Raw genomic sequence first — 25,185 nt, 5'->3', positions numbered from 1 at the left:
TGACCAAATACCAAATCTTGATGAAAGCCGATGATCCTACCTCTGTACGGAACTATATATGAATATACTATATATCTTAGCGTGTATCCCCTCCTCGGATTCAATATTGTTGAACCGTCTCACTTCAGCAACTTAAAAGTTGGATGAAATGTGACATGACCTTCGAGACTGAAGTCGCTTGGAAAAACATCTGATATATATTCGATTTAGGACGACGTATGAAAGTGGCCTGTGTCTGATTTGTTGGGGGGGGAATCCCATTTGTGCTGCTCAGGCTATGATTAAAAAAAAAAAAAAGCCTACTGTGTGGAAAAAAAGGTCTTATTCGGGGGTCTTGTGTTGTTGTTGAGATTACATGGATGTGGCATCGGCAGATTTTTCCTGTATATCCCCATCAATTATTAATGATCAAAACAGTTGGTGTTGATCAAGTGACTGATTATTTCAGCTCCAGATAAAACTGAGTTTCTTGTTGCAACACAAATCTGTCGGATTTTAGGAAGAATGTGACATACATGAAATTGAGGAAACAAAAGACACACGGTATAAATTCGCCAGCTCGCTTATAGAGGGCAAAGAAACCGTTAAACATGTGAGACAGATTCAGAAAGGGAAAAAAAAAAAAAAAAAAGCTGCAGGTTGTGTGAGTCAGTGTAACAGCAGTAAAATGTCCTTTCACACCACCATCTGTTCTTTACCACTTGCCACAAAACCTGCCCCCAAATGCCAGAAAACATTCTTCGTTTTCAAACCCCCTCAAATACCTCTTCAGTCGGCCACGTTGTATTTTATAGGACAACCGCGATTTTTATAAGCACCTTGGTGACAGAAAGCCACACAGTTTGTTGTTGAGTGTAAGGTGTGGATTCTCTTGCCTAACAATCGTCTCTCGCTATTGTTCACTTCATTGAAATCAGAACTGTGAAGTTTCTGTGTGCTGATCTCCATCTGCAAAGAATCAGACTTGGAATTTGCAGGAACGGGGAGCAGCATTTCTCATCTCTTTATCAACATTAAAAAATAAAGTTGGAGTAATATGAAAAAACCCTTTTTTTCTTTTTGATGTCATACTTATACAAAGCTTTGGCCAAGGACAGGTTGTGTAGTCTGCCCCCTCAACAATATAGACAATAATTAAAAATGTAGCCTGTGTCCGAGGGAGTTGCACAACACAATGAGGAATATATTTAATGTTTTTCCCCTGCGTTTGTGATTAGTCCTCGCTCTATTCATGCGCTGAGGTTTAATTCAAAGCTGTAACCTGAATTGTGTGAAGTTTGTCGGGGCATTCAAACACAGCTCTTTCATTCTTATTTCTTTTATTCAGGGGTGAATGAAGAGACGGGGTGATGTACAGCAGGTAGAGCGATAGCGCTATTCTCATGCTGCAGGCTGCAGAGCAAAGGACTCGTGCTTGCTGTTGACATTAAGAATGCTTTTACTGTACACTGCGTTCCTCCCGCAGGCGAGACGAGGAGCATCTGTCAAATGGTGGCAGACAGGTTTCAGTCTTGTGGGTTAGCAAATTAGCTCACAGTCTAACGGTCGTGGTGCTACTTCACAGAAAAGCCGAGAGAATGTCTTCTTAAACGTTTGAAATGGGGAATGACGTGGGAACGCTTTTTCTCGAATTATCCCTTGATTTTATGGGAACCTTTACGGCAAGAGGGTGTGTGGTGTGAAATCTTATCAGCAGAGTAAAGAATATATTGTATTTTGTTCACTGCTCAGCGAAAACGCATCAGCTGCTGCTGCTTGTGCTGTGTGTTACTGAAACAGCTGCAGCCCACATGGACTCTGTGAGACTGCTAAAGGTGCGTTGTGGTATCTGGCACCAGGACGTCAGCAGCAGATCCTGTAAGCTGTGAGTCGGAGTTGCCACTGTAAGACGAGAATCACACATGTTCCAGCACGAGCTGCTGTCTCCAGCTGGTGGATTGTCCTGCTGTCAGGTCACCGAAAACCAGGATCACCCCAGAAAACTAGTTTGTCTGACTCATAAAGAGCTCATTTAATTAAAATTTTTTCTTTGTATCTGGTCCACTTTGACATATTTCAAGAAGTTGACCAAGGCCTTGTTCATAAAGGAGACTCAGTCAGGCTTGGAGGCTGTTGGAGCAGATCCCGTCCGTCTATCAGTAAAGGCAGGGCACATCCCGGACGTCAGTCCATCCCAGGAAAAACTCGAGACTGATAATTACACACATTTGCACCTACAGGCAATTTCGAGTCACTAGTTGAACTCAGCCACATGTTTTTGTCATGTGGCAGCAACCAGGGAACCCCTCAAAAGAAAAAACATGCACACGGAGAACAGACAAGTTACACACAGAAAGGCCTTCAAGCCAGGAGTCAAACCATGAAATGAGAATACCTCCTTTCTGTCACTTTCTGTTCAACGCAAATGCAAAAGCCCACAGAAGAACAGCTATAAGACCAGAACAGAACACAAATGACAAAAAGGAGAGAGTGGTTGTTTTAAGACTGATTTGAGAGAAAATTGAAAGAGTTTTAGAGGTTAGATGAACCTCATAACCGTGTGACATCCCGCCATGTACTTATCACAAATAAGCCATGGCCTTTAAGTGTCCATTTGTATTGTGGCTTTTTTATTGTGGTTACCCTCCACCCAAAAGACCTCATGTGTGCACAAGGGTTCAGATTTCAGCCATTTCTGTTACACAATTAAACTATATTAAAACAGAGATTGTGCCAGAGTTCTTTTTAAAGGGGTCAAATCTAACGGCACATTCAAAAGAAGCATTTGATTTGGGATATTCTAACGCTTGGTGGGTGGCTTTCAAGTTTAGCTTCATCTGGAGGAGGTCACAATGGGCCTTTATTTCATTGTTTCAAACGGATGAGAATTATCTTTCTCTCTTAGCTTAGCACGGCTAAAGCACAGGAAAACTACAGATCTTTTGAATATGCATCGTTAAACGATCACTCTGAAATCAGACCGCAGGCCAGCCAGGACGACAACAAAGGACTTCCCCACAAAAATCTGGAGGATGACATGCAGAGGATGCAGATCATCAATGGAGGAGTGCAAATTCTTGGAAACCGACAAGATCCTCTCATTTCCTGACAAAAAGAACCCCAGATGGCCATTTTTTTTTTTTTCCCCTGCTGAGGCTCCACTTTTTCAGTGTGTGTGGCATCATGCTGCAGATGTTACGAGTCTGTGCTGAGCGGTGCCAGTTTCTAAACTGTGGTCTGTTCGAGCAAAGTCTTGAGACGATATACCGAAATACCAAATGTAATTTGGACTTCAGCTCAATCCTGGGCAATCTGCAAGCAGGAGGATGTTGACCGAACTAATCTCCTAACTAAAGTCTGATGCAGAGTTTTGTTTCACCAACAGGGAGCACAGGAGATCACAGGAGATCCTGTAAAGTCTCTCCGCTTTCTCTCCTGAAGATGTTTGATTTGGTATTTTCTTGGTCTCAATAAACTGCACAAAGCAATTTTCTGGCAGAAACGTTGTTTTTTTTCTATTTCTGATTGACAATCTCTGTCCGGAGTTGGTGTATACAATAGGTGGCCTTATACCTGGGAAACACTCCCAAGTTTCTCATGTAAGTTTGGATTAACAAGCAAGACAGCAGCTGTTTTTATCAGTTTCGACATTCACCTGTGTGTGTGTGTGTGTGTGTGCGTGTGTGCGTGTGTGCGTGTGCGCGTGTGTGCGTGTGTGCTTCACAGACTCAGAAAAAGACGAAGGTGAGCCAGGTAATGGGATTGCCCAGTGGAGACTAAATGAACAGCTCTTCCCCTGTCCCGTCTGTGGCAAGGTGTTTGGTCGGCAGCAGACCCTTTCTAGACATCTGTCTCTACACACAGGTAAAGAAACACACAATCTACACACACTCTATGAAGTCATTAGTGCAAATTGCTGCCGCGCCTCAGTCCGTACATTTGCATCTTGTTGTTAATGTACAGACGTTGGCTGTTGCGTTTGTCCATGCCTGCTTGTGTTTGCGCTGCCCACGGTAAGTAAATAAGGTTGACTAGACTAGATTACCCTTCCTTTAAAGAGATTACTACCATGATTAGTCTCACTGGGAAAACTGCCCGTCTAATTACCCAGCCAGAAGGATGTCTCACAGAGGACACACACACACACACACACACACGGCAGTAATTCCGATGCTGCTCCGATTGGTTTGCTCTTTCACTTTCTCTCTCACACTCCCAGACACAGGAGACTCTCTCACTCCCTTGTGTCTTGATTACACTGTGTTTTCAAACTTGGCCCCACTTTGCTCCCAATTGATCCATTCTACCACATCACAGTGTTGCACAATCCAACACTCAGTCCTTATTAGCAAAAGAAGAAGAAGAAAAAAATCATCCTGTCTTTACAATTTTATTTAAGTCGAAACAAGCTCTGGATTAGTGAATTAATTCGGCCTACTTGTGATAGCAGACCAAATCAGTGAGTGCACAAATGAAGACTTGTGTACAAAATGCCCCCGCACAATTGGACATGCTCTCACATTTTGCGTGCACACGCTACACGACACGCACACACACACACCATCTGAGAGTGTTGGCTGTGAACAGCTTGGCCACACCACAGAGAGCAGAAGCAGGGGCATATGTCAGTGTGATGGTCTTTTTGGTTTCCCCGGCGACATAAAGGTTGCCTGGCTTCATGTCCTTGGGGCAAATGGTGTGTATGTGAGTGTGTGTGTGTGTGTGTGTGTGTGTGTGTATGTGTTTGAGGGGAGTGAGAGAGTCGATGTGTTGTTATGTTAATTTGTTTTAGATGAAATAAAATGTGGCTTTGCTTGGATTTTATAGTTCTCACAGATAAGAAGACATTATGTTCATATGTGCCTCATGTTTTCACCGTCATCTGCCTAAAATAATCTGCGTCCTTTTCCTCCAGAAAAGTTGATTTTGTCTTGTGTCACGAGATTCTTTCCCCCCCCCCATCAGAATTACACTTGAGGTCAGGCGGGGGTGAAGCAGGGTTACACATTAAGTAATTAGGTTCAAGCTTGCTTTAAAGGCTCAGAGGTTGAGCACACCTTAATGAACTATCATCTGAGGTAATGTTTACTGTAACCCCGGGGTCTTCTGTCCGTGTGTGGGTTGTGTTGCAGAGGAGAGGAAGTACAAGTGTCACCTGTGTCCTTACGCAGCCAAGTGCAGGGCTAACCTCAATCAGCACCTGACCATCCACTCTGTCAAGCTGGTCAACACCGATGCTGAGCAGATCGTCAGCGCCGTTACTGCAGACTCTGCTGAGCGCAAGAACTGCCCCTACTACTACAGGTATTCATCGAGCACAACCCACATGACAACTCTGAGAGTGAAAATGATCATGATTTGACCTGATCCTGCCATTTTCTGACTGATATGGCCAATGTATGGCACATTTCTCATTGCCAACATTCAATGATGTACATATAAAAATAGCGCTGTTTTTTTGGATCGACAAGTCCCAGAGCACAAAGACATTTAACACCATCTGCCTAATTATATGTAAAACTGACATCATGCAGCTTTAATGCATATCTGCTTTCCTATGTCATGCTGTGTTTTGTGGAGTCTGATCAAAATTGTATTTTTTGGGATTACAGCCAATGTGAGTCCAAAGATTCTTGCATTAATATTTTATGTGTGTATCAAATCCCAGTGTTTGAGAACACTTGTAACGAGGATCTTCAGTGTCGGCAGAACACAATTTACTAAAAGACTTTATTGTCCAAGGCGACGTCACTGCAGTGACACTGTGGACTTTACTTTGAAACTGATAAGTTCATCCATTCGTTCCATCATCTATTTTGTTTTACTTAACTTAAGCTTTGTTAATTTAGAAACACTAATTCACCTAAAATATGCGCTTGTATCTTCTAACTACGGGAGTAACCCTGTTGGCCATGGAGAACAACGCAAACACACACACAGATGAGATAACATGTACATTGATTTGGATGCATTAGTAATTAGGCCACAATGTCAGCTATCATACTCTGAATACTTTGCAAGCTTGATATGAATTTACCATCTTGCATTCAACAGATAGTACTCAGTTTTTTAATAAACATGACTATTTGTGTGTCTCTCCTTTATGCAGCACACAGCTAGCAGAGATTAAATAAATTGAAGAAAGGAGGAGCAAACCTTGCAATTTCCATATGTAGAAGAGTTCCCTACCATTGCCTCCAAAGATGTCTCGTGGACTGACTTCATATATATTTTTTGAAAAATCACCTCTACACAAATGCTAGGTACCTCCGTCGGGCACATGGAGATGCGGCAAAAGCAAAAATAAATACAGGATGATTTAGTGATGATTGCTGATGACAACCTCCACAAGCTTCCTTGTTTCTGTTGTCAGAAATATCTCTTAAAAATGTATAGTATAGCTGTCCAAGATAACATAAGTCCCGTTTCAGCGAATAAAAGTGGTTCATGCAAACAAAGTTTGTTTTTTTGTTTGTTTGTTTTTCTGAAAAGTGATCATGCAAAATAGTTGGTGTTATCAACAGAGATGCTTTAGTTTCGTTCTTCACTGAGAACAACTGGGAAAAGACACTTGTGCTCTGAATACATTGTTCAGATGTTTCTCATTGCACAAGTAAATCAAAAATGTTGGCTGAGAAGGTAAGGATTGATCAGTCTATTGAACTTTCTTCTATCTCCCTACTGAAGTATGACAAAACCCCCTTGGTGAAGTTAAGATCTATCAGGAGCTTAAACTTAAGAATTTCTCGCTGGGATTATTAATTATTTCTATTCTAAGTCATTGATGAAGCGATCTTTATTTTTGTGTTAACTGTAATTTATCATTTTATTGTACCGACACAATTCCTTTTTTTTTTTTTTTCTTTTTTTTTTTTTTTCAAGCCTCAGTAACAAACCAAGACTTCCTAAAATACTGCTTTATACTTAAAACTGGCTACAGAGGTCATCCTCACCATTTCTTGAATCACCACAGTGTTTAATTTCAAATCATCTCTTGAAAAGATTGTAGCCGGACCATTCCATTTCCTATGCAGGGAAAATATAACACTGAAGCCGACTGTCTCCCTCCTCTCATTCTCACCACCGGCCTCCTCTTTCCTCTCTGTTCTCTGTCCAGCTGCCATGTGTGTGGTTTCCAGACGGAGCTCAATGCCCAGTTTGTCAGCCACATGTCGCTCCATGTGGACAAGGAGCAGTGGATGTTCTCGCTGTGCTGCAGCGTCTGTGACTACGTCTGCATGGAGGAGAGCGACATGAAGAACCACATCAGTACTGGACACGCAGGTAAAGACGGCCTGGTAATAAATGAAGTGACGCACATTCAATCATCATGTCGTTATTGTGTGTTGGTTCATTGCAGGGTTGTAAGTGATTCACTGTGGTTGTGTATTCTCAGCACACACTTCATTTTACGTAGAGTTGCACAATCTAATATTGGCTGTTATAACAGATCTGCCAAACGTTCAGCTTTTACAGATGATAAAGTGCAGTTTTGCTGGATATAATTGCAAAAGTTGTTGTTGTTTTTTTAAACGTGATTTAATTTTTGAGGTTGTGATGTGCAATGGTGTGGCTCAGACTGCATTATATTAAGAGGTATTTGCATCTTGTACATCAGTACGGTGACTAAAATATTTAAAACACTTCCCAATTTTACACATTTTGGTGCATCAAAACAAGCAAACTGACAAATGCTACATTTGCAGAATGTATTGGATCACATTCGATTGTAAAAGAATTGTTTTTGACCCAGGTGCAATTCGCAGAGAATGATGGGGGATCTTCCCTCCCCCTGGTCAGTGTCAGTGTATCCCCCTTCTGTGAGGTATTTTCATGACGGGGGGATAAATTCTAAATCTCACTGCGTTTAAAACATCTTTCTCAACATGCCGAATAAAAGTGTCAACGAATTGTATTTTAAAATTTGGCCATCCAGTCGAGAGTGAAACTCTGAGGTTTCCTGTTTAGTAGCAGAATTTAGTTTTATGTCAGACTTCGTAAGGAATTTTGAAATGAAAGATTTGTTAAGTGCTGTTCTAAAAGCTTTAAAACAGATTATAGGAGGTGTGTGTGTGCAGCTCTGTGTTGGTCTTTATCTATAGGCCTGCTTACCTGCTAGTTATGATTTTGTGTTCCATCTTATTTTTTTTTTTAAATACATCAAATAGTTTTCATAGAATTTACAGTCTGTTAAAAAAAGATGTATTTTAGCTGAATTATTAGTTAAACAGTTCAAACTCTGGTCTTGAATTTATAGAGTCTCAAGTGGACACCCTGCCTGTGATTATGTATTGATTTAAATAGAGATTAAATTATTTTAATAGATACAAGAGGCCAGAAAACTAAACATATATAATGTATTTTTAAGAAATAGAGAGACAAGCAAGGCATTTCTACAACCAATAAAGTGTAGATCAGTTATTATCGTTTGATAATTTTCTCTGATATTTCCAACTTGTCATCTTCACATTCTTGCTTGTTATGCTTCAGAACAAATCTCCAAAATCCACTGGACAGCAGCACAGTGATTCAACAGCTAGAAAAATGATTTATAGAGTTATTTTCAAAATTACTCTCACATGTAAGAGTGGGTGGGAGCTTACTCGATGTGGCTCTTGTTCACAGCTCAGAATAGAAAAGCGCTGCAGTATTTGGACAGTGACACATTTTTCTATTGTTTTGGATTCTGTACTCCAACACGGGGGGTGGGGGGGTTGGTTGTATTTAAAAGAAGTGGTGAAACATCTGAATTTAAGCTTTAAGTGTTTTAAGAGGTATTTAATCATCATATTGTGTCTGTTTAGTGCAACTTTATTGCAGAACTGTTGATCAACTGAGGCACATTTTGAATGTACAACATAAATACTGTGTTTGATGTTTGGATGACAAATCAAATCATGATTGTTGTCTGGAATAATGACTTTAGAGGTTATTTGGTTATTTTTGTAATTTGCTTTGATTCATTACTTGATTTGCCTTGACAGAATACCTTAACAAAACAAAATGTACATTTAAGAAAAGGCAAACTCAGAATGTTCAGCAGTATGTTCAATTATGGCACAATGTCAAAAGCCACATAAAGTAACTTCTCCATAAGAAAATTCCAGTTAGTTTCCAGCTTCTGTGAAGGATCTGCTCTTTGTATTGTCATTGTTTCCATTCAAGCTATTAAGGCTGGTGTCAAATTGCAAGCACTTGATCCTACTGTTTGGTGTTTTGAATACTGCTGAAAGAAAGGGTTCATGGTCAAATAAGACAGTTTCCAGAAACTAAAATTGTTTGAAAGCTCAGAACTAAAACAAGTTGTTTCAGACAGAACTTTGTCTAAATAGCTGCTTAAAGGCCTTTTGGAAATACTCCACCAGGACGAGAAAGAAAAACTATACTGAAACATCAGCAGGTATTTTTCTGTTGAGCCACTAAGTATCCTGATTATTGCTGCATCACATTATGTGTTGTGTTGGAGCAAAAAGACAACGAAATATATACTTCTCTGTCTGACAATGTTTAAAGTCATCTTGACATTTAGGTAATATTAAATGATGATCAGCAGTAGAAAAGCAGAAGCATCCTAATGAAATATTTCATAAACACACAGCGTGGTGTCAGTTGAGGGGACACAGAAGAAAAACAAGAAGTAGAGCCGGCTTTCAAAAACAAACCTCCTCCAATCGACCTTCTTTGGACTTTTAAGGCTGAACCCCTGGTGGTCGATATGAGTGTTTTTGTCTAAAACAGCTTTGTCCAGTTTATTGCTGACGTTTCCACTCTTCCTCAAAGTGTGTGTTTGCTTCTGCCGTGTACGTATGTGTGTGTGGGTGGGTGGGATTGTCCGGCCCAGACAGCTGAGGGGTCTTTCAGAGGCCACAGTGGCCTTGTTTATCTGAGAAGGTTGGCCCTTATCGTGCCTGAGGGGGAAAAAATCAATAGGCCTTGGGTCCTTTGGAGCCGAGCTGGGTTTACGATGCCACTGTGGCCATCTTTAAAGTCTCTCAGCCTGGCCTGGCATTTATCTCAGTCTTGCACAAGATGGACACCACCGGCGAACGCAGAAATCTACAGTAGCCGGGCTCATGGTTACCTTAAACTTCACACACACACACACACACACACACACACACACACACACACACACACACACACACACTGCCTGGCTGCTATGGTCGTTTATCACTGTCTGCTGATATTTGGTAAAGTGTCAAAGTTTCAGGTGGTGAGACGATGAGAGCACTGGATAAGAGTCGAGGCCTGACGGGCTGTAAAAGCGTAGTTTTCTGGTCAACCGTGTGGACACACCCAGGCAAGAGAAGGCAGAGCTCAGCAGGTACATAGTTTAAGCTCACCCCCTGCGAGGCTGGGACTCTGCAGGGCGAATAAAGGTCGTGTGGGTGCTGCTCACAGTGAGGATCGCTGAGATTTTGCTTCTTTATTTGTCAATGTGTTTTTTTGGACAGTAAGAAATGAAGCACATAAGACATAAGACCGGGTTTAACAGGTGAAACGAAAAATATTCTATTGAATGGCAAAAAAACAAAATACAAGAAATAAAACAAGCTTGAGTTGCTCAAATCGATGGAGGAAAAAAAGACAAAACTCATAATACATCAAAGAGACAAAGCACAATCTTGACAGGCGCTCAAGTTTCAGTGACTACAAGCCTTTTCCAGTGGTTCCCCACCGGGGATCCCTCAGCCCCCACAAGGCTCTGAGTTTGTCATTAGATTTGCACATATGAAAGAAAACCGTAATAACAGCACTTATGGACTGAAGAGCAACTCTGGAATGCAAATCAGTTTTTTTAAAGGCTCCTGAAATTCTCATGTTCATGAGCATAAACGGTGTCTTCATATGAATGTTTAGGCAAACCACAGATTGTAGACGAGGTCTGCAGGTTTTCATTGAGATTACAAATGAAATAATACCAATAATGTTTTTTACAAACACAAAGCTAAATCAAAGTATTTAATCAGCACTAACCAGAAGCACCCAGCATGGTAACCTCATTCGATCAGACAGCCGCCCTGAGTGGAGGATGCACCAGCTTTTTTCAGACATTTGGTCCTGATGGGAATGTTGTGATTGGTTGCTTGTCCTATCCAGCCACACCAGTCAGGATGCAAGTTAGGTAAGAGGAAAGGAAGAGTTATGAGAAAACACACACTGCGAAACCACAGTTACAGCCACAAAGGGAGAAATATGCAGGCAAGCGACTGTAGTGAATTATATGTTAGATAAGATATGTATCCTGGTTGTTCCCCACCAGCTTAGCATCTTCATCCTCGTGTCCATTCACTTTGAGCTGTGAGACAGCCGATATATTTAGATTAGATTAAAGCAAATTCTTCTTGTGTATCTGAAGAATTGCTTGTTTGAAAATGCATATTCGTGTTGATGTCTGAAGGTTTCAAACGTGTGCGTGTGTCAGTGTGTGCATTAAAAAGAGAGGTCAACCATTTCAGGTTCCACGCAGGCTTTTCTCCCTCCCCTTTTCACTTCCTCCTGAGTGAATGCCCTTTGTTGAGCTGTGCCCTGAGATGCTCCCGCCATCTTAGCTCCTTCGGCCATGACCTGCTCTCCTCACCCCACCCCCCCCACCCTCCCCTTTCTAATTCACCTCTCTCTTCTCTGTGAATTGTGGACTTAGAGAAGGAGATCAATAAAAGCACACTGCATCTTTGATTGGGCTGGCAGCAAGGCCTCAGTCAAAGCGCAGGGCAATGGAGGCGCCCTGCTTTTCTACTGTGTGTGTGTGCGTGTGTGCGCGTGCTTCACAAAGGAGAACACATTTGCATGAAACAGTTTGTGCAGATGTTTTGAAATGTTCTTGTTGTTTAATCTGGATAATTGTATAAATTTCTCTCTTCTTTCTGTCTTCGCTCCCCTCGTGTTCAGGTCTGAATTCAAGAAGTCCTCTCAGCGAGACCAAGAGCACCTCGTCGTCCCTCTCGGCCCTCAGCGATTCACTCAACAGCTCCGAGGGCGGGGACCTCACCCACGGTAACGAAGAACTCAAGAGCCTGCTGGCCCCGCCCTCCTCCGCAGGCAGCCAATCCAGCTCCGGGAGCCACTCGGGATCAGGAACCGAGGACAAGTCGGACAAAGGCAAGGAGCTGTGGAAACTTAAAACCTTAATGTTTGGACATTTGTATCAAATTAACGATTAATCTGCAACACACTCGACAAACTGGCAGCTCACAGGCGACATCTGAGTCCTTGTTCATTCTTAGCGGCCTATAAGCCAATTTTCAAAAATGTGAATATTTATTGGTTTGACGAGTGATAGATAGTGAGGTGATTGTAGTCACCTCTGGATCTGGACTCAACTGTACATACGAACGTTTAAAGGTGAATAACATCAAATGCAGATTCAATGTACATAATTAGAGCACGTACTGTTATTTCATTTTCATGAAAAGAGTACCCATACCTCTCATAAGTCCTCATGACAAAAGTCAGAAGGTGACCCTCTGGAAGAGTAACTTTAAAGCCCAGCGACTTTTTCTCAGAGGCGACGTTACTTTTCTTTTTTCTTATTTCGTTAATCCATCCACAGTCCCTTATCAGACACTAATTCAAAAACCTTGATTTTTCCCTAATACTAATAAAGAAAGAAAACAGAAGTGACAAAAAAGCAAACATGAATTTCGGCAGCAGAAAATCAACAGCGGCGACAAATTTCATGTTGAATGGATGATAAGCGACCACAGTCATCACCACGGTTTTACAAGAGAGTCAGATGTTCTCAAAATGATGTTTGGATCTTATGTCACTACGTACATACTCATTATTCTCCCCAGCAGGAAGCACAGAGCAGGAAAGTCACTGATCTGGCATGTTAACAATCACTGCAGTTTTGAACGTATTCACAGAAGTTTGTGTTGATTCGGGACTGCGTCTCGCCACAGTCAGCAGCCGCCTGAGAAAGTAAGTTTCAGGAGCTGTAAAGCCATCAGGCCTGTCTGCACTATAATTACCCTTGTCTTCTCGAGGTCCATTAAGACTAAACACTTTGGTCAGGAAGGTGTTTCGCGGGCGACAGACGCACGGAGATGAGGCATCACTCCTGTGCTGACTGCGTCCTTCAGAAATACACCTATTAATTCAGAACAGCTGCTGAACGTTACAAACTCGTCATGAAGTGACAGCGTTACATGCACAACCTCATTTACCTAAATTATGTTCATATGTGGTCTGATCCACGCCTCTTTGAATTATTTGTCTCTTTCCGTTAGATAACTTAATGGGGCACTCGGCCAGTTTCACACATGAAGATCAGTTTACTTGTCAGGAGGACTTACTGCTACATCCAGTGAATGAAATTATGTGGCCAGAAAATAAACCTCGATGTTGTTAACAGGGTTATCCAGAGCTGGACTTTTTCATAAGCATATCAAAAAGTTTTGTCTTTAGATGAGACGAAACGTCTTGGCCGTCCACCGCTCAGGAAGATTTTAAATTTTCAGCTCTGTACTTTGGGAATCACAGGATCTCGTGTTTTTCGAGCTCAGGCCCTGTTAGGGACTCACAGTTAGACTATCTCAGCCCCCGCTGCATCTATTTTGGCCGTTATTGTTTTTATTCTGTCTCTTGTGAGCCCCTCCACGTTGTGGAAGTGCAGTGCTGCAGTGCCGGAGTGTTCTTTCAGCAGAGGCAAAGCAATTTGAGACTGGAATCCTGCTTATTATTGTATTTTTATGAGTGGCCATTATTAAACCTGACTGTGTCTGAACTCTTTTTGACTGTTAGCAGGTGGGCAGCCTCTGAGATTTCAGAAGTCGAGGTGAGCCTTGAACTGCTTCAGACCACAACCATCAACAAAACGATCACTTTTTTTTTTTTTTTTTTTCCCTAAAAGCCCAATTTTAAAGGTCCTGTTTTGTAGAAAGCGAGGTTCTTATCTGTTTTTCAGATTATAAAGCAGGTCAAGGTGCTGTATAAATACTGCCGGAATATCAAAACACTTTGTATTCAGCTGCTGTATCTGTAAACGAGTCGTTTGCACCTCTGAAGTTTTGCGTTATCACGACGGCAAGTGGATGTCGTGTGTCGGTCCTCGGTACTCACCAGCGGCCAACATTTTATGCAATAAGAGAAAATGTAGCAAAGCGACGAAACTGCGAGACAAAAGAAAAGCTGCGGTTGGTCCTGGTGTTTATCTCTCAAAGACAGGCAGCTGAAAGTTCCTGGTGGAGCGCCACAGAAAGAAGATTTATGTTCACATAGTTTTTGGTGCATGAAACCACAAATGTGACCTCTCAACTGGAAAAGCTGTCATTACACTATAATTCAAAACTTTTGATACAATTACGAGCAGTAGTATTCATCCTGCTTGTTTTACTGTGGAACTTGTAGCGCGATCTCACGCTCTTGTTTCACCTCAGTGTGTCGGCGATCAGAATTGAACAGCACAGCAGTCAGAACACAGTCAGTGTGTCGTCGTGGACCTTTTGACTCACGTCGTTTCCGCCCCTCCAGGTTTCGAATGTGTCTTCTGCAACTTCGTGTGCAAGACGCGCAGCATGTACGAGCGGCACCTCCAGATCCACCTCATCACGCGGATGTTCGAGTGCGACGTCTGCCACAAGTTCCTCAAGACGCCCGAGCAGCTGCTGGAGCACAAGAAGTGCCACACCGTCCCCTCCGGAGGGCTCAAGTAAGGAAAGCAAGTACAGACAGAGGTTCCTAACTCCGCCTGCCCATCCCTCCCCTCCCCTCCCTCACCCTTTCTATTCACCAAACACAAAGGAGGCACACACAGTACGAACACGTTCACAGGCCAGGGGTGTGCCGGTTAATCAATATTTTAATTTCACCTTTGTTTCGGTCAAAAAAAAAAAAAAAAAAACACATCTTGCAAATTTCATGCAGGATACATACACACGTTGCATTTATGTGCAAGGCTGTTTAAACAACTATCAAAATGAGAAATGACACCAAAAATGATTGGCTCATCAGTGGGTCTTTATCAGGACAGACGTATGTGCAGATGATGTCCACTCCACCAGGTCCACTTGTGAATTAGCATCTTAAAAGTTATTGGAAGTTACGTGATGCATGGTCAATGTACGAGCAAAATTAGAAGCTGAGGAAACCTGAAATATACAAAAATGAGGACCTCCCACAATTTTATCAACAAATTCATCCCAAATATAAATACAGTGAAGAAATAGTCCATCTTTTCAAAGCTTCCCTGGATGTACGGTATATCTCACCAGCCATATCTAAAAAAAATATATATATATACATATATCTTTCTACTGTTTTCCTTCCTTTAGCATATAACTCCAGAAATGCTCAAGTTCTCCATTTTATTGATACTCAGAGCTCATCTCCTTGTAGTACTGTCCCAATAAACCCGTTAAAAAACAGCTCAAGTTAAATCGCCTTACGTGGCGTCGTTATTCTGACTTTGATCTTCTTTATTTATTGTTTTCTCTCTACGTCATCGACCTGATTGGCATCGTACTCATGGGACTCCGTAGAGACGCAATGCGATGTTTAGCCTCCACCCCATACAAGCTGAAGAGTAATGTAGATGCAGGACTGTATGAATATCTGAACATGTGAAAGTGTCGGGCTTTGTTCAATAAATGAGAACAGGTTGTACCAGCCACACAGTTGACACCTGTAAACTTGGACACACAAACCCCGATCGGTGCTCTATTTGAAGATTATTTTAGCCATGTGTCTTCAATCAGCGCATCGCACTTTAATGTTCATTATCTGCAGCCAGCAAACCAAATGATACAAGCTGTAGTTTTGCTTGACAGCCTCTCTTGGCAAGTGTAACTTATTAGACAGTGGTGTGTGTGTGTGTGTGTGTGTGTGTGTGTGTGTGTGTGTGTGTGTGTGTGTGTGTGTGTGTGTGTGTGTGTGTGTGTGTGTGTGTGTGTGTGTGTGTGTGTGTGTGTGTGTGTGTGTGTGTGTGTGTGTGTGTGTGTGTGTGTGTGTGTGTGTGCGTGCAGTGGCTGTTCTGAACAGAAGGGAAAGAGGAGATGGAAATGGGCTTCCCCTCAGGGTCTGTTGTTCCACTGCCCACAGCGAACAGCCATGCCAAGGAAAAATATCTGATGAAACCTGCATTCCACAAAGCGCCCCTTCTTTTCTTTTTTTTTCCTTCTTCTTCTTCTTCTCTTTCCCAAAATACAGACACTTGGTTTTCTGTCCAGATTTGGATTATGTAAAAAAAAAAAAAAAAAAAAAAAAAAAAAGGATTTGCTGGCGCACCCCGAAAGGATAATCATGCAAGTGCACCCACTAATGTCAGATCATCACATCCAAACAAACGACAGCGATACCAGGGCTTTCAAACGCACGTTTGGTGAATTCCGAGCTCTCAGGTGTTACACTCATCTGAAGCAGAACAGTGGAGAGCGCCCCACACACACACACACACACACAAACATACAGAAATAAAAACGAGCGTATCTTTCGGTGGTGAATTGTTTCGACATCACGCCCTTTTTGTTTTGCTAATACTGACGATCCACGCAGCTCTCTCCTCCTCCTCCTCCTCCTCCTCCTCCTCATGCTCCCCCTCTCCATCTCCACCCTCCGGTCCCACAGGAGCCTTTGTTGTACTGTGACGTGTTTTTTGTGCCATTTCAGGCCTGTCGAGGAAAAGTCCATCTGCCCACCGCAACACACTCCACACTGACGATGTCTAAGCCTTAATCACCGTAACACACCTCGTGTGGCAGTCTCACATCAGATATTTGCGTTTAAAAATAAGAAAAAACTACACATTGATGTCAAAACGGTAGAAAAGACTGCAGCGAGCCGTCAAGGCCCATCAACACCAGCCATGTTTTTGTTTTGTTTTTTCGACTCGTCTACATGATTTCAGCCCGTGCATGCGCATCATTATGACAGCCGCCTCATCCCGCCATGAACCGAGATCTGTGTTCCACATTATATCTCTGTGCAGCCATCGCCGCAGGCAGCATGTGCACAACATTGCCGAACGTCTGGAAATGGGAGCATTTCAAGTTCCACTGATTTGTGTTTTGAGAGAGAATTAATAGACGGCAGGAGATAAATACACAAGCAGCCCCTTCAGAGCTCAAAGATCTTCAATCAGCACCTTTTAGTCACTAATTTGAGGACTTAAGCTTTAGTGTGAGTGAATAAATGTAATAGCTGTAAATGTTTCCTCTGTCTGGTGTGAATGTCTTTGAAGCCAGATTTTAACTCGACGCTGGCTTTCAAAAGAGAAAGATACAAGTAGTGGAGCTTTTTTTTTTTCTCTCTATTTGTTGTTCAGCAGAGGGCAAGAAGAAAATAGCAGAGCTGAGCTTCAGTTTATCTCTCTTTTAATATTTAAATCCACCTGCTTTAACTCAACTGCATTGCTGAACTCGTAGTACCTGTACACGTGGGTTACTCTGTAAATTCTTTCAGGTTCCTACAATTAATGTAAACCGCGTTTGATTTGATGGTCCGAGCGGGCGGAGAAAAAGTTAAAGAGCCTTTAAGTAGAAATTGGTTTTTGATTGCCTGCGTGTGCTGACCCCCAGCTCCGAACGTAGTTCTCCCCCGAACTGGCGTGTACATGTGTGTGTGTGCACTCCAGCAATGTAAAGTGTTTGTGTATATGTAGGAGTGTGTAGAAAAGGGAGAGAGGGCCTTGACCATTTCGAGGTTTTTCTGAGGTGATTCTGTTCTGCAGGGTTTGTGAAGCGCTTTGGGGCCCAGAGCAGATGAAAGGTGCTATTTAAATGTAAGTGCCACTCCATTCCTTCATTTCCCTTCATGTCCTACTGCAAAAAAAAAAAATCTTTTCTCCAGCCTGTCACCCCTCCCCCCCTCCTCTTCCTCTTCCTCCTCCTCCTCCTCCCTATTCCTTCCTCCTTCCCTCTCACCCACACACACACATACCTGATCACCTCAATTCTTCCACCATTAAACCGCCACACATAAGCACCATGAGCACACAGAACTTGTACATCACACACTATTTTTCCTTTTTCTGTCCTCCTCCTCTCCATCACTGTGTTATTGAATTTCAAGGTGTGTTACATGGTTGTGAGCGTTTGCTTTTCTTTCAACTGTCTTTTTTTGTGTGTTGTGTCCCCCCCCCCCCCCCACCCCCCCCCCCCCCCCCCCCCACCCCCTTGTGTTGCATTAACCAGGTGCCCTTTTTGCATCTACTCCACCAATCGTCCAGCGGCCATGGAGTGCCACCTCAAGACGCACTGTAAGATGGAGTACCGCTGCCGCATCTGCCAGGGACTGTGGCCCGACCAGGCCTCGCTGGAGGCCCACATGCGCGGGCACCGCCTGGGCAACCACTACAAGTGTGAGCAGTGTGGCTACTTGTCCAAGACGGCCAACAAGCTGATCGAGCATGTGCGTGTGCACACGGGCGAGCGGCCCTTCCACTGCGACCGCTGCTCCTATAGCTGCAAGCGCAAGGACAACCTCAACCTGCACAAGAAGCTGAAGCACGCGCCGCGCCAGACTTTCGGCTGCCAAGAGTGCCCTTTCACCACCACACACCCCTTCGTCTTCAGCCGCCACCTCAAGAAACACCAGAGCGGAGGGACTGGGGGGCCGGACGCAGGCGGAGGGGAAGAGGAGGAGGAGGACGAAGAGGCCGCAGGGGAGGAGCTGCCCCTCGAGGGAACGATGCCGGGAGGCTCGTCCCTGCAGAAGAGCCAGGAGAACTTCCTGTTCGGCGGCGGGGGCAGCAGCGGGGGGAGCGGGAGCAACAGCCCCCTCATGAGTCTAACGGCCTCGCAGGCGCTCCAGTCCGTCGCCCTGTCACTTACGCTGGGCAAACCCCACCCGCTGGACCCCATCAGCCCGCTGCGCCGCTCGGCCAGCACCAACGGCAACAACCGGGTTCCAGGCGGCAGCGGCCCCTCCCTCATCCTCCCGTCCTACCGCCACGTGTTTGAGCAGTACAGGAACTGCGACCGCGCCCACCTGATCCCCCTCACTACCCTGTTCACCCACAACAGCCGCTTCACATTCCACTCGCACCTCCACTCCAGATGGCGGCCGGCCACGTCTCCTCTCCTCTCCTCCTCCAACTCGCTGTCGCCCTCCCGCTCCCCCTCCTCGCCCTCCTCCCACAAACACTCCTTCCTGGCCTACCTGGGACTGATGGAGAGGGCCAAGACTGTCTGACCTCGCCCGCCTCCTCTCCTCTCGCGCTCCCCCTCGCCCCTCGGACAGTGGCGTGAATGACACTTGACCACTGCGGTGGGAGCGACATCTTTTCCAATCAGACCAGCAGAATAAGCTGGAACAGACAAACATATTGAAGAAAAGGAAAAAAAAAAAAAAAAAACATTTATAAGAGAAAAAGGCTGTACATGCTAAAATGCATTTATATCAAAAAGCTGCTTTTCTTATCAGTTCTATCAATTGAATTATTACTACTTCAAATACTACTCTATTACCTTTTCTTTTTTTTTTTTTTTCTTCTTCTTCTTTTTTCTTTTTCCTTCCGTTTTTAAACATCTGAATGAGCTGGACCCAGTTGCATCATCTGAGGAAACTAACGTATCTCAGTTTTATAGATTTTTTTTCTTTAGTCGTTTCGACGGGATGAAAAGACAAAACAAAACTTGCAAGTGCTATATTTTAGTGCATCTTTGTCTATTGCTATTATGCATCAGAATAGCATGCCTGTTTCTGTGTTTCAACTAGCTTTGACGTCATTAGGAAGCTAAATTGGAGATATCCTGAAGTGTTTTCGCGGTGCAATGTGGACAGAACCAATGAAACGCAATGCTTTTCGGTAAAAAAAGGCACGTTTCCAAAGCAACGCCTCAAACCACGCACTTACTTATTTATCAATCTTGTACATAGTTTTGTAGCCCCTCCCCTTCCCATTTTTTATTTTATTTTTTATTTTTTATTTTTTTTTCATTTTTGTTTGTTTTCTTTTGTATAATGGCGAAACTGTGTTCTGCGGAGCTGCCGGCTGACGTCACTTCTGTCTCAGAGTTCATGCTATTTTAGAAGGTTACAATCTAATTTCGCTCTTCACGGAGAGAAGATAAGCTGTGACCCTGTAGGAATGAATGAATCTGACTGAGTGCGTGAAGAATCATTAGAAATCCGACTGAACGTCGATGCAAAATGTAGCCGTTTGCACTCGCAGGTGAACAAAATCCTCGACAAACCCCCCCCCCCCGTCGTATCTGAGACCAGGTCGATGTCGGCGCGGCCGTCGCATGCAGAACTCCGTCTCGCGCACCTGTACTTAGAAGAGATATATGAGATAACTTGTTTTGTGGAGGTGACCGGCGCCGGAGCAGCGAGCTGCCCGCAGCCTCGGTCACCACAGGCCGATTCAATGGTGCTTTTTGGAGCTTTTTGTAATTTTTTGTGTACAAAACAAAAAAAAAGAAGAAAAAAAAGAAAAAAAAAACCTGTTCCAAAATGACTTGAATGAATGTATTTTTGTTTATGTACATGGAAAAAGAAGCGATACAGAAGTGTGAACAGGGACGTCTTCTGTGCTGGTAAAGACGGGAAAGTTTGTGTGTTTGGTGGCCTTTTAGTGTCGATTTCTTTCTTTTTGGTTTTTGTTTGTCTTTCATTATTTTTATTTGATTTTTATTTCTACATTTTTACTTTTTTTTTTTATTTTCAACTGAGCCTTTTTACATCATAATAAACATTTTCTACTAACATTCATAGAGAACCCGTTGCGAGAATAAAAGCTCTTGTAGGTGCAATGATGAAGCAAAGCCATTTGTTTGTACAGCGTTGTGTTCAATGGCACTGGCTTCTGTTCGGCCGGCAGACACGGTACCGCTTCCTGTTCCCCCGCCATCCCCTCCTGTCAACCTTTTTTTTTTTTGAGTTTTAATTGCACTTACTGTAGTTACACTTCAAGCCAAAAGCACTTAAACCTTTATTTAGTTTTATTTTTTTTGTTTGTTTGTTGTTGTTTTTAAAGTGCAGACTTCGATCCACTAAGTAAGCGCAGCGTGGAAGTCGGCAGCGGCTGCTGGAAACGAGTCAATCGACGCCCCTGAAGTTTCACATTTAGACATTTCCGGTGTCTGCCTCTGTGAAATCGGAGAAAGTAAATGAACACAAATTGTATGAATTGAAGAGTAGAGGTCAAGCTCCCCCCTGGGAACTAAAGGTCCCAGGCTAAATTGTGATCGCCAATTTTGCACAGTGCTGCACTTTTTTCATTATGAGAATATGTATTTATCCGTGGGAATGCTCGAGAAGACGTTTGTTTTGCGGGACGGGGCAGTATAGAACACATTTTATTTAAAATGAAATTTAAAAGAAAAGAAAAGGAAAAAAAAAAAAAAAGCTTTACCTGTCACTGATTGATTACGCTTGTGTTCCGAAGTGGTCTTCAAAGCCAAAATCCCTTATTTGTAAAGGGATTGTTTTGTTTTTGTTTTCCTCATTTGTTTCCATTTGTTGAATTTTCCATTTGCGTTTTCTGGTTGGGTTTTTTTTTTTTTTTTTTTTTTTTGAATATATTTTTAAATTAAATCTCGTCACAAGAGTTGATTGGACAGAGATGGCGAATCGTCAAGACCAAAATGTGAGTGCAGGATGTGATGTTAGGATTGAATCCCTCGCGTCCTGCTCTGGAACCCCACACACACTCACACGTCTCCTCCACCTTTACACTGCTGTTTGCTTGTTCCTTTTGCTTTGTCGACGTCTGGCATGCTGTCTCTGGAGTGAAAGGAGCATCCCTCCCAACACACACACACACACACACTCTCTCTCCTTGTGCTATCTACGTTATCTTTTATACTCTAGTGCCACTTGGTGGAAGGAAACCACCTGAGACTTCTGAGAATGAGTCAAACTAATTGTCAGGGTCCAATAGATTAAAAAAAAAAAAAATGAGAAAGAGATAAAAAGAAAAGAATGTGTCCGCTCTTGACACCTTTTTAAAAAAGTCGTCTGCCTTTTTAATACAGCGTAATCATGAATGGCTGCACTTCTGTACGTCCCCTTTAGTTTGAGTGTAATGTTTAAAAAGGCAACGGGGCTCGATCCGTTTGAAAACCGGTATTCTTAAGCACTTACTCTGTTTATTTTGCCCAACTGTCAGCAGCACAGTGACCTTTTTTTTTTTTTTTTCTTTCTTTCTTTCTATTTGAAGCTCGACTACCTTTTCAGCACTTCAGAGTCTGCATGACATCGTCCTCTCTAGCTCTCTTTAGCACTTAATTGTGTTCGAAACTAACTCCCTGGGTTGCGTTTAGTCGGCATCACACTGCACTGTCTACAATCAGTTTAGCTTTAAGTTTGGCTGTATTTTATGATTAGGAAAAGGCTCAACTCTCTTAACTTTTGGCACTCGGCAAAAGATTGGTATGTGCTGTACAAAGCTTTTTTTTATTACTCCATTGTTAAGGCTGTACAGGGTTGTGACGATAACTGGTAAATAGATCATTTGTACTTTTTGGGTTTTTGTATTTGTTTTCTTTGTTTGGCATTACTTTATGTTCAACTTGCCAGATCTAAATGTAACAGGATTTGAAAGTAAAGCTTACATCAGATATTACCTTGGTTGTCTGTCATTCTCTCCTCGTCGTCGCACGCTGTGGTTCGCCGTCACTGTTGCATACCGTCCACTTGCAGTTCGCTTTTGCAAGCAAATTCCACAGGATAACAAAGTGTTTTCTCTCCCACGAACCACAAAAAGTCCACTTTGATTCTATATTGTAACCTCAAGCTATGTGACACGTAAAGCAACTCTTTGGAAGAAGTTGTGTTATCACACTTTCATTCACAAACATAAATACAAAATCCTCACATGATGTCATTAGTAAGTCGCTCTCGGCTTCGCTTTCTCTTTCAAAACATGTATTTGAGGTCTCGGAATTGACTAAATTGTCCGTTTGATTCTCTCGGCCAAGTCTTTAGTTTCTCTGAAGCAATTCCAATTTCTTCTTAATATGAAGAAGTGATTTAAACGATAAAATACGAGCTATTTCTGTTCAGAAGGTGAATTATTCCCGCCTGGTTTCTTTGTCCTGTCCCCCACCTTGTGGCTTCAATTTCCGTCTGTGTGGAGGTTACATGTTCTCCCTGGGCGTCCATGGCCTTTCACTGGGTGCTATCGTTTACCCCCATAAGAGTGAGATTATTTAACGATCACGGTGATCCACTGCACAACAGTGGCGGGAATTAAAGCTTCCATATCTCAGAAATCAAACAGAATTGGGATTCATTTTTGACATATGGTTAATTTTTTACATGAAAACAAATTCAAAGGATAAAAACAACAAAGGGATACAGTATGGTGGGTTGGGTTTTTTTTTTATATTTTTTTGTTTGGATCTTTCCTCTGAATACCAAAATTAGGATATTTGCAGATCTCGTTGCATATCTCGCATCAAATCACAGCAGCCCTTCACTGTCAAATTTATATAATCTAGAAAAAATGTAGACGTGAACAAAAGGATTCATTGAAGCTGATTCTTGACCTTGTCAAGAGAAGTTCAGGATAATTATTTTTAAGAATGAACTCTGCAGTAGTACCCTGAATAGATTTTCTTGCTTTAATTTTTCTCTCGTGATTATTTCCTATATCGCTGTCCTGTCGACGGAGAACCAAGTAGCTTTACCACAGCATCTTCTTTCCGATTTGTATTTCCGATGATATCTCGTCATCTAGAATTTAAACCTCCAATTCATGAAGTCTTACCTGGATGTGTGTGTTGGCTTCATGTACTGATGGAACAAACCGGTCATCGTCACTTTACATTGCATCCTTTTTGTAAAAGGAAAACACATTTTAATATTACAACAGTAACTTATTATGAAATTATCTCTCATTATTCTAAATAAACTGAAACTCTAGATCTCCTTAAGGTTGTTGAGTAGAAACACTGAAATGAAACGGCAGGTTTGTCAGTGCATAATGATGACACACATTACAAACCTCATAGATGCATAGTGCACCAAGAAAAGAGGATCACCTGCTGAGTGAGTGGTTGCTATGGCGATTCCCGCCTGGCGAGCGGCGAGGACCTGAAGCACTGTCCACGTCCTGTTTAAAAAAAGAAAACAGCTCAACACTCCACTGTTGAACGTATTCAAATCGCCAAGTGTTTGAATTTGACTACAGACATGGCAGCTCAATAATGGAGGCCATTTGGAGTTTAGGTTGTTTTTTTTTAAACACGCAGTATGAAAAAGGACGAACATTCCTCAGTTTGGCCAATGGAGAAGCAATACGAGTGTGAATCAAGTTGAACGACTTTCAACATCAAACATACAAGCTTGAACACTCCGATCATTAAAGCAGATAAAACGTCTTTTCTCAGAAACTGTAAACGATGCAAACTCAAAAACTAAGGAAATCAAATTCCCAAGCTTTTTTTGTTTTTTTTTGTTCAAACCTTGTATGATGTTGAATGACCCCGGGTTTTACGTTTTCTTTTTTTTTTTTTCCCTCTTATGTAACATATCATCGTCAATGTTCATAAAGAGCCTGTAATATCGTGTTACTCAAACACATTCATCGCTCCCTCCAAAGATTGTGAAAATTGGATAAACATTTACCAAGAGGACAATACACCTGCTAATGACATCGGCGTGGCGTGATGAAATGGGCCTTGTGGCGAGATTTGTTTTCTCGGCAACAATAAGCCGGACTCCAAATTCCTCCATCGCCATCTAATAAGGGATGCAAAACCCTCCGCGCTTCTTCAATGATCCCATAAGAGGGAAATAATGGGAAAGGTGGAAGTGATCGAAAGTTTGTTTTTAGGAAGGAGCGGGAGGCCGTCACCCCGCTGCAAGACGGCGAGTTTAGAGAAAAGCACTGATCATCTCCGAGGAACATGCCATTCTCTAATTCACGCCGGCAGCATGCCATCATAATAATAAGGAATAGGATCTGTCACGGAGTGTAGCTGGTGTTTTTATTAGACCGATGGGAGGTCTCTGCGCCTCTCCTTTCTGTGTTGTAGTAATGAAAGTTACAGCACGTTCTCGCCCAGCCAAAGGTTGGCCCTGCCTAATGAAAACAGATGAAGCAGAGATAAAGTGTTTGCCGACATTAAGGGACTCATTTATCACCGTTAGCCCCCGAGCTATAGAACACCTTGGTCTGGAGCTCTCCTTTAACGGGCCCTGGCACACAGCGCCCCGGTGGCACGCCGCAGCCTCCCAGGCACATGCACACCTCCGTCTTTACCGTTCCTTTCTCTTTCATTCCTCAGATGTTTCGCACCGCCGTTCTTTTCTAGCCGA

General features: G+C 42.8%; 1 protein-coding gene across 1 annotated transcript in view; it reads left to right on the top strand.

Moving 5' to 3' along the window:
- Window positions 1-19,240, top strand: part of znf827 (zinc finger protein 827) — a 76,590-nt gene extending 57,350 nt beyond the window's left edge. The window contains exons 9-14 of the mRNA XM_080463341.1: window positions 3,706-3,843; window positions 5,112-5,283; window positions 7,097-7,263; window positions 11,872-12,081; window positions 14,455-14,632; window positions 18,111-19,240. Coding sequence (XP_080319467.1) covers window positions 3,706-3,843; window positions 5,112-5,283; window positions 7,097-7,263; window positions 11,872-12,081; window positions 14,455-14,632; window positions 18,111-19,110 — 1,865 coding nt within the window. The 3' untranslated portion in view covers window positions 19,111-19,240. The remainder of the gene's footprint in view (window positions 1-3,705; window positions 3,844-5,111; window positions 5,284-7,096; window positions 7,264-11,871; window positions 12,082-14,454; window positions 14,633-18,110) is intronic.
- Window positions 19,241-25,185: the final 5,945 nt, after the last annotated feature.

This window comes from Lipophrys pholis (assembly GCF_963383615.2).
Source record: "Lipophrys pholis genome assembly, chromosome: 5".
NCBI lineage: Eukaryota > Metazoa > Chordata > Actinopteri > Blenniiformes > Blenniidae > Lipophrys > Lipophrys pholis.
The sequence above is the reverse complement of the archived record's forward strand: the minus strand, read 5'-3'. Positions and strand labels throughout refer to the sequence as shown.